At 43.7% G+C, this 9,890-nt stretch overlaps 1 protein-coding gene across 1 annotated transcript; it reads left to right on the top strand.

Moving 5' to 3' along the window:
- The first annotated feature begins 4,270 nt into the window (after positions 1-4,270).
- On the top strand, positions 4,271-9,023 carry LOC112215295 (eukaryotic translation elongation factor 1 epsilon-1). The gene is made up of 4 exons (XM_024374217.2): positions 4,271-4,422; positions 5,352-5,549; positions 7,526-7,621; positions 8,569-9,023. The coding sequence occupies exons 1-4, from the start codon at positions 4,336-4,338 to the stop codon at positions 8,710-8,712; spliced, it is 525 nt and encodes a 174-aa protein (XP_024229985.1). The 5' UTR covers positions 4,271-4,335; the 3' UTR covers positions 8,713-9,023.
- Positions 9,024-9,890: the final 867 nt, after the last annotated feature.

The raw sequence follows: 9,890 nt of genomic DNA, 5'->3' as shown, positions 1-9,890 counted from the left end.
TACACAACACAGGTCAGATGCTGTGTGTGTGTGTGTGTGTGTGTGTGTGTGTGTGTGTGTGTGTGTGTGTGTGTGTGTGTGTGTGTGTGTATATGTGTGTGTGTGTGTGTGTAACTTACATATCCACATAGGTGTGCATAAGTGTGTGTCTGTGTGTTTTTGAAGTCCATGTGTATTGCACGTTCTCCACAACTCTACATGGGAGTCTCTGTTATCATCCTCAGGGGCATAGCTAGAGCACAACTTCAATAGTTTCCACCAATAATCTGTCTGAATCACGGAGAGAGAACCTGCGTGGCCAATGGGCAACTTCAATAAAGGCAATCTGAGTTTTCAGAAGCTATAATGATCAAAATCCTCCACTGAGGTTTATTTTTCTGAGGGGACATGGCTGAGGGTTAGATAATTCAGAATATTAATTAATACTCCTAACTGACTGTTTTTGGATGCTCTCTGGGATGGTACTATGAGCTGGTACTGTGTCCCCCAGCGTCTGGTTGGCATGGCAGCAAGGAGACGGACAAACTGTCTTTCAACTTGCTCAAACTCCTCCCTGGTTGTACCAATGCTGATTTCCTGTCACAAGTGTTAACGGAAAGACTACAAATGCCACGAAAATATCCTCGTTCCACCATGTCGTCCTCTCACCTACCCCCACCCTCAACACAGATATGCGAATGTGTAATGTGTGTGTGTGTCTTGGATATGCAAGGGAGGGGTCGCGTTCTTGCTACGCGCAGAAGGCTGGTTTGTCAGTTCCTTAGAGACCCCAAGGCAGGCCTGGAGCACTGGTGTTGTGACTCTCTTCAGTACTTCCACTGCTAGAGCCAGCAGGGCACATGTGTACACTGAAAGATTGTCACTTTTCTTAGAGGTTATTAAAGGTTTGAAATGTGTCACAGTCTGAGCTTCTGGCCCTTACAGGGGGCTATAAGATTTACTGAGTTGTTCCTGTATCTGCTCTTAAAAACATTGAATATTTTCTGGAGCCTCCTCACAATCTATTGCTTCTATTACATCAAGGCCACCACTGATACACAGAAATGTTACGTACCAGGTTTGTTCATCCACCAATCCTTTGTGAAAGCTGAAAGCTGTCTTGTCTCTGGTGTTGGGGAGATGTGAGACAGAGAGGATGTTGGGGTAGGATTTCAATCGATGTCTATCTCCATCCATCTCAGGCTTTTCTCAAATTGTCACACAGCCGCCCCGTGTCTGGGCCCATGTTCGTTCCAGCCCGGCAATCGGAGGTAGCACCAATACGCAATTTCAACAATCCGTGCTGACAACATGCATGTCTCTGCTCACGAACTATCCCCTCCATCTTGTGCATCTGTAGATTTAAATATCCAGACAATAACCTTACAGGTCATGAGAGGTAGCGGGGGAGACAGCTCTGCATAGGCCCTACATCCAAGCCAGACAAATCAGTGTAATGGGCGAAGAGATATCACGATTGAGGTATGCAGAAGCCTCTGGAAGCCCCACGGCTGTATGGGTGACCCCACAGTGTATTCTCTTACTAATGTGACCCAGGATTATGTATCACAATCGGCATGAGAAATACTCCCATGGGCTATGGATCATTCCCGGCAACTGGAGATCGTTGTCCTCAACACATCTGTTTACATACAAGATGTGGCAGCTCCAAGGCATTTGGGTGAAGGAGGCGCACTTTAACGCTGCAGGCATTCATTTAGGAAATCCTTACTGGGTTAAAAGTGTACGACATTCTGCAATGCACAAACAAATGCGCAAACATATTTTCTTTTTTTATATCATACCTTGTTCTGTGGCATCTAATCATGTATAAATAATTTGCATCCTGGGACAGCTTTTTGCTCCAAATTAGTTCTAAAAAGAACCTTTGCAATAGCAGATGAAGTGCACATGTAGTGATGGGTACAGGTTACGGTGAGGATGTGTACAATGTAATAAACGTCAACAAGAACGGTCCATCCAAGGCCCTATTTGCACTGAACCAATCATAAGAGGCCCTCGAATAATTCTAGATGAAGAATGAGATTCAATATTATAGCCCTGCCGTTTTACGTGGCACTGCATATTGGGTTTATTTATATTGGAATATTGTTTTTATTCAACCTTTATTGTTGCTGTAACCTGATAAATTGAATCAGAACACATTCTCATTTACAGACATGACCTGGGGAAGGCTTAAAGGGGTTCATCAGTGTACTGATCTGATCGATTCTATTTCATGTTATTGTGATGCGTAACGTGGCGCGTGGGGATATGGTAGAGTTCTACCACAGGCTGTAGCTTATTCTCTCTTCCTGTTCAGAGTAACTGCCCTCCACGTTACCTCAACCTGGATATTCAGATACGTGTGACCACCAGGGACGTGACTGACGGGAAGTAGTAGCATGCGACACCTCAGCGCAACAGTCACTTCCTATAATGTCATACACACACCTGGCCCTCATAGAGTTAATAAGCAGAGTTGGATTGACATCCGACATTTCATTATGGACGAGTCATAAGGAGACCGAACAAATCGAAACAGACATGACACACAACGGCAGAGCAAGGAGACACTGTGAGACAAACATGCCAGGAGACATGGGGGCAAACTTGCTGCAGGACTTAGGGAAACTAGACCTTCACTGTCATTTTGATTTATTTTTACACAAATCTCATACATCGCATTGAGGAAACAAGCATGTTATTATAAAATGTTGGCCCCTGAATATTTCCCATGTTTTGATTGATTAATCTGTAGGAAGGGTTTGAATTAGGAAGGGTTTGAATGATCGATTGAGCTGTAGGAAGGGTTTGAATGATAGATTGAGCTGTAGGAAGGGTTTGAATGATAGATTGAGCTGTAGGAAGGGTTTGAATTAGGAAGGGTTTGAATGATAGATTAATCTGTAGGAAGGGTTTGAATTAGGAAGGGTTTGAATGATAGATTGAGCTGTAGGAAGGGTTTGAATGATAGATTCAGCTGTTGGATGGGTTTGAATTGGGAAGGGTTTGAATGATCGATTCAGTTGTAGGAAAGGTTTGAATAATAGATTCAGCTGTAGGGAGGGTTTGAATTATAGATTCAGCTGTAGGAATGGTTTGAATGGTAGATTCAGCTGTAGGATGGGTTTGAATTATAGATTCAGCTGTAGGAATGGTTTGAATTATAGATTCAGCTGTAGGAATGGTTTGAATGGTAGATTCAGCTGTAGGATGGGTTTGAATTATAGATTCAGCTGTAGGAATGGTTTGAATGATAGATTCAGCTGTAGGAATGGTTTGAATGGTAGATTCAGCTGTAGGAATGGTTTGAATGATAGATTCAGCTGTAGGAATGGTTTGAATGGTAGATTCAGCTGTAAGAAACTTTTGATTTAGGGGAGTGGCCGAAAGTGCAGAGCACTCCCGTTATAAATCGAGGCACCCCGTTAGCCTATAATATTATCATGACATAATAAGAATATTGTTGACACATTGGTTCTATTACATCAGAAGTCCCCGCCCCCTGCCCCATCTGCCTGTGCTTCTGCCTCTGCATGGCTTGCTCTTTTAGGCTTTTAGGCTCGGTGTCTATAAAGCACTTTGTGACAACGGCTGATGTAAAAAGGGTCTTTATAAAATACATTTGATTGATTACAATTTGATTATAAGGTAAAGTGCCATGTAAAGAAAATATCTATGCCGTGCTGGCTTGGGTTGGCATGAATCAGGCTTAGTGAATTAAAATGATCAAAATGATCAGGCTTAGTGAATTAAAATGAGACGAGTATTTTCTGTAGGATAACATAAACATCCATTACAAAATATACTTTTAATTAATTAAAACTCCTCAGTTTACAGTATACCTTATATTATTAACCAAATACCGTATGATTTGTAAACACAAGCTATCCTTCCAACAATCGAAGCTTCTCTTTAATGTTCCTCAGTGGGTTCTCTCTTTTTTATTCTCCTGAAAAATTATTTTTTATTAATCAAGAAATATATCATTTTAGATATTTGAATTAAACAATTAAACATTCTCAATTTGATAATGTATGTGTAGCCTACAGTAAAAAATGTAAGCATGTTTTAAATATGTTTTAAAATATTCTGTAACAAAATATTCAGGGAGAAATTAGACCTATACTATTTTATTGTATAATTGTTTCATCGGGTCATTAAAGTTCTTGATCTTGTCTGATGCAATGTCACCTAAAAAGCTAGCAGGGCCTAAAAGATAATGAAATGAAATTAAACACAAATTAAACACTAAACACTTTTCATGTCACCATTGGCTGAATTTGTTGTCCATTTGAGTCTAGTGGGCGGCAATTACTAATCTCGACCAATCGTGTTGCCATCCCCTTCGCGATGATGGCGTTGAGAGAGCTGTCATCGCTGGAAAAATCTTTAGGATTGAAAAATCCTAACAAATACAGTACTCAGGGGGACAAGAAGGTGAATTTGCCATCTAATGGTTGCGTTCACAGTTATCTATATGTGCCAGGTATTATAGACCTTAACCACATGAACAGCAGGTTAAAAAGAGTAGCGAGCACATGCTACTCTACTGTCCTTAGAAAAGCTAGCTAGCTAACAAGATAATGTCCGTAGCTTTAGCAACTATATTATCTTCTACTTTTAGCGAATGCAGGTCACTTAGGAACAATGATGTGTAATAAATGTGTAATAATCATTGTTTCAGATCAAATGTGTTGTCATTAGCCAGTTAACGTTAAGCTAACATTGAATGCGTCTGCTGTCTGGCCAGATAGCTAACGTTACATGCCATGTGGATTGTTTTTTGTGTTGCCAACATATCTTGCTGCTACTACTAAACGGTCTATAGCTAATTTCACTGAGTGTTCAGTACTAGTTCTGCCTCAACAGCCTTCATTGCAATGCTAGAAACAAACAGACATACTGTACCACATGGGGTAGTGTCAGTGCGTGTGTTGTTGTTTAGAAAGCTAGCCAGCTATGCAAATAACTTGAGCTAGTATGCAACTAGCGCTTAAATAGTGTCTCTAACAGGATGTTGACAAGTGTCTAACAGGATGTTGACAAGTGTCTCTAACAGGATGTTTACACGTGTCTTAGTGTGCCCAATAATGTTTGTACCATGTTTTGTGCTGCTACCATGTTTTGTTGTGTTGCTACCATGTTATGTTATTGTATAAGGTCTCTCTTTATGTGGTGTCTCGCTTGTCGTGATGTGTGTTTTGTCCTATATTTAATTTTTAATCTCCCCGTCCCCGCATTAGGCCTTTTGGTAGGCCGTCAATTGTAAATACGAATTTGTTCTTAACTGACTTGCCTAGTTAAATAAAGGTCTAAAAAAATGTGTAATGTGTAATGCACACACATTCTCTTTCTCTCCCACCCAGGTACCCGTGCTCCACAGTAATAATGGCCCAGCTCTGGTCGGCTTGGTGACCATCGCCACTCACCTGGTCCAAGAGGCCAAACGGCCCGAGTTACTGGGTGGGTCAGCAGAACACAAGGCTTTAGTGCAGCAGTGGCTGGAGTACAGGCTCACCAAAGTGGATGGATGCCACAAAGACGATATCAAGACCATACTGAAGGTAGAGGCCCAGAAACAATAGTGAAGATTCTTCAGTATTAGAAAGTCAAAACATTTGAAATATCTTTCTCTTGCAAGTTAGTCAGTTTTATTGTAGTCTCTTTGTCAAATGAAAATGTGTACCGCTACCCACTGTTTTTCATGAGAAGTCCCTTCTACCCTTGTGGGATAGAGAGGCTTGGTGAGCTGTATACGGAGAGGGTCTAACAGGGCCTTGGAGAAGCCCCTGAGCAAAACTGTCCAATGTTCTGCCAGCAGGGGCCAGACTGACAGTGTGTGTGGCTCATTAATGCGAGGCGACATGAATCAAGACGGATGTATGGCCCTTCAGTGACATGGCCGAGACAGGCAAAGCAGTGGACAACAATAAAAGTCTTTAATGGGGGCCGCTGTGGCTGTCGACAGCGTGAAAGAGATACGAAGCCATCGATTGGCCGGACAGGCGCCTTTCGCCACTTTTAAATCCTCCTGTGTGTGTGTGTCACACGTTTCAGTTTATCTGATTATGCAGAATGTTAGATCTGATTTCAATAGTTACTCTGATGCTACGGTACGGTATTGTGATACTACGGTACGGTATGGCAACACTATGGTGCCGGTATGGTGATACTACGGTGGTGTCGGTATGGTGATACTACGGTGCTGGTATGGTGATACTACGGTGCCGGTATGGTGATACTACGGTGCCGGTATGGCGATACTACGGTACTAAACTCCTATCGTCCTATAAAAAAAAGACTTTATGTAAAGTTGGCCAGACTGACAGTGTGGATCGCTTGCAAAAAAACCCCTAAGGAATGCTACTTTAGGTGAAAACATGATGCTGTTTGTTTCTACCATTGGGACTCTTTTCCCTTTCATCACTATGGTAGATATGGTCATGGCCCCGGGGAGGTCTAGTGGCCCCGGCGAGGTCTAGTGGCCCCAGTGAGGTCTAGTGGCCCCGGGGAGGTCTACTGGCCCCGGGGAGGTCTAGTGGCCCCAGTGACTGCAGCGATATCAGAACTCTCGGGCAGAATGTGGTTAGGGTGGAGGAGCAGAGCCCAGGTTCTGATGTCCATGTGGGGGTGATGGTGGAGATGGGGGTGGGGGGTAGTCTCTTGTCCGCCTGCGCCTCCAGCTGTAGGGAAGGCAGGGATCTGATTGTGACGGAGGAGTCTGTCTTCATGCCTTGCTTGGCAGCACACACTGCACAATAACTCCATTAGCCCTCAAGACGCTGTATGTGCAGTGTAAGTGCTAAAGATGGTCCCATCCCTTGGGACCTGCATAACCACACACACACACACAGCCTCCTTGCTCAGCCCATCCACAGCCTGGGTTTGGGGAAGGTTCATTAGATTTGCAGGCGCCCATGTAAGTCAGGAAAGGAGTGAGCCACTTGTAAGGCATCTGCACTAGCCGGAGTGGCCAGAGTTGTGGGGATGGCGTGCCACAGCAGGCTGATATTCCCCTTTCGGGTTGTGCATTGTTCACGTACAGATACCGAGCTCTCCACCCTTACGTCCCAGATATATAGGTTCAATAAATCTCAGGCCTGAGTTGGCCCCACCAGCCACAGCTTTCGTCTTGTATTTCAACTCTCTTTGACTATTGAAGAAGTGTATTTGAGTATTTTGTCTTTTACTGTGGATATGTCATTATCACACCTATCACGCTGGGAGAGTAATTGTTATTGTTATTGAGACGTGTCGGGAGTTTCTCACTCCGGCTTTTACTGTTCAAATACATGTTATGTGGTTGATGAACTTTGTTGGTTAACTTTAATTGAATCTAATGTCTAATTAGGTGATTATGATAAAGAAATACTAAGTTAATGTCATGAGTTACATTGTAGTGATTATTGTGACCTGCAGTGTTCAAGATGTTTATAGGTGTTTGTCTCTATTGTGGATCTGTGAAATTCTGTTTTAAAAAATCAAGCAATTCTGATGAACTTAATGATGAAATGTTTATTTTATTTATTTTCTCATGCAGGACCTCAACAGCTATCTAGAAGACAAGGTTTACTTGGCAGGAAATCAGTTCACCCTCGCCGACACACTCATGTACTACGGAATCCATCACATCATCGTAAGTCTAGCGGCCAATAACCAAACAGAGCCGACTTCAGAGTTGAAGTTAAAAGGCGTTTTGTCAAACGGAGCTCACAATTAAGAGTCATACGGTTAAAGGGCATGGGAGAGAGAACTTGACACAAGCCCCAAAAAAATAAAAAGAGGTGCAAAGTGATGTCTTTAGTTCAGGCCAAGGAAGAAGTTTGTCGGCCCCGGAGGCTGACGGAGAGAGACGGGATCACATGTTGAGAAATGTCAGCGGATGTGGCGGAGATGGATCCTTGCCACCAGACACAAGGGAGTCAGTTTAGTTTTTATCATGGCGGTTAACCTCAGGACAGAGGTCACTCAGCAGCCTAGGTCCTCATTGTATTTGTTAGATGTACAGTCATGGGAGGGCTATCGTAGCTACTGAATCCAACTGGTATGATTCTAGACTCTGTTTCAGGGACGGTATAGCTAGCTTAGACCAGGTTTGGGCAGCCTCACAATGAACCTGAAATTGGATGGTCAAATATGTTCACTTTAGTAAGGCGTTATTATTGTGTTCAGCTAAAAAATGACTTGTTTTTTGGGGGAAAGAGATGTGAGTTAGTAACAAGCAGAGCTGCTGCATTAGTTTGGGTATTAGCTAGCTAGCCAATAAGTGGTGGTTCAAAACATTGCTAGCCATTTTCTTTCCTTGCAGCTTTGTAGTGTCACAGTAGCGTCATTCACAACCTTTTAGCAATGGCAAATGGAAATACTGTTAGGAGGGATGGCGACACGAACACTTTCCAAGAAGTGTATTGGTCCTCTTTGTGGACAGTGTGCAGATCTGCATCTCTGCTAACATTGTTCCATTTGTAACAAACACTAGTTCATATGAAGGACCACCCATTTAAATGAAACAATGGCAGATTTGTACAGCGTAGTATGGAGCATCAGTGGAAACAAGGAACGTCTCCCCCCTCTCTCTCCCAGGTGGACCTGGTCATCCAGGAGAAGGAGAAGCACATGAATGTGACACGGTGGTTTGACTACGTCCAGCACTACACCGGTGTCCGGCACCACGTACCCCCAGTGGTGGTCCTGAGGAACAGAGTGTACACCAGCGGCCACCACTGAGGTCTTCGGCTGGCTGCCAGGATGTTCGAGGGCCGGCGTGAGGAGTACACAGGCGTGTGCTGACGTCTCAACATACCTAACACCACTGTGGCCCCCTCCCTCCTTTGCCTTGGAGACATGTGGTTATTTTTTTCCTCTGAAACCTCAGGCGAATAACACATGCAATGGAGAAATGATCACAAAGAAAGTTTGTTTTTGTGTGAGTTGGTTGTTGGGAGTCTATAGTCGTCAGTGTCAATGTGCAGGGATGCCTCTTTTTCTCGTAACCTGAGCCTTGAATGTGATAAAGTATTATTAAAAATGACAAATGACTTATTCGTTTGCTATGTCCGTTTTAAAGAAATCCCTGCTATTGCATTTTCAATGTATTAACATTTCCTTCAAACAAAACAAAATATGTCCAGTCCACCCAACTGTGTGTTCAGCTATGTAATCATCATCCTCCACAGTTGTCCAGTCCACTATCAACTTTCCGCCCTCATGAATTTTGTCTTGTTTCTCAAGCTGCTGCCTCTGCTGTTCCACCAGCAGTGTGGGCAGCAGCCTCTAGCTCAGTCACTCGAATCAGTCCGTGTGTTGACGCTGAGGGGGCAGAGGGCAGACTACCAGCTGCCATAGAGGCTCCAGTGCTCCTCTGTCCAACGTCAGAGCCCTGGGTGACAGCCACGCATTGTCATTTCACCCTCTTACCAGGGGGCGGGAAATCCTTTTGTGACAAAATCCGAGCGACAATACACAGTCAAACCACTCACACAAGCAGACTGGATTTAGCCATTAGCTCTGAAAATCACAGCTAATATACAATACATGATCAAATGTATGTGGACATCAAAATCATAGGCATTGATATGGAGTTGGTTCCCCCTTTGCTGCTATAATAGCCTCCACTCTTCTGGGAAGGCTTTCCACTAGATGTTGAAATTTTGCTGCGGGGACTTGCTTCCATTCAGCCACAAGCGCATTAGTGAGGTCGGGCACTGATGTTGGGCGATTAGGCTTGGCTCACAGTTGTTCCAATTCATCCCAGAGGTGTTCGATGGAGTTGAGGTCGGGGTTCTGTCCAGGCCAGTCAAGTTCTTCCACATCGATCTTGCCAAACCAGTTCTTTATGGACCTTGCTTTGTGCACGGGGTGCTGAAACACAAAAGGGCCTTTTAAACTGTTGTCACAAAGCTAGA

The sequence above is a fragment of the Oncorhynchus tshawytscha genome, linkage group LG16 (genome assembly GCF_018296145.1).
Source record: "Oncorhynchus tshawytscha isolate Ot180627B linkage group LG16, Otsh_v2.0, whole genome shotgun sequence".
Classification (NCBI taxonomy): domain Eukaryota; kingdom Metazoa; phylum Chordata; class Actinopteri; order Salmoniformes; family Salmonidae; genus Oncorhynchus; species Oncorhynchus tshawytscha.
This window is presented reverse-complemented; position numbering and strand designations above follow the sequence as displayed.

Bases quoted from the DNA above. Each gene is read 5' to 3' on its own strand.
- LOC112215295 (XM_024374217.2), top strand. From the start codon at position 4,336: ATGATGGCGTTGAGAGAGCTGTCATCGCTGGAAAAATCTTTAGGATTG. The intron at 4,423-5,351 runs GTGAATTTGCCA...TCTCCCACCCAG, and splicing joins GTACTCAGGGGGACAAGAAG to GTACCCGTGCTCCACAGTAA. The intron at 5,550-7,525 runs GTAGAGGCCCAG...TTTCTCATGCAG, and splicing joins ATATCAAGACCATACTGAAG to GACCTCAACAGCTATCTAGA.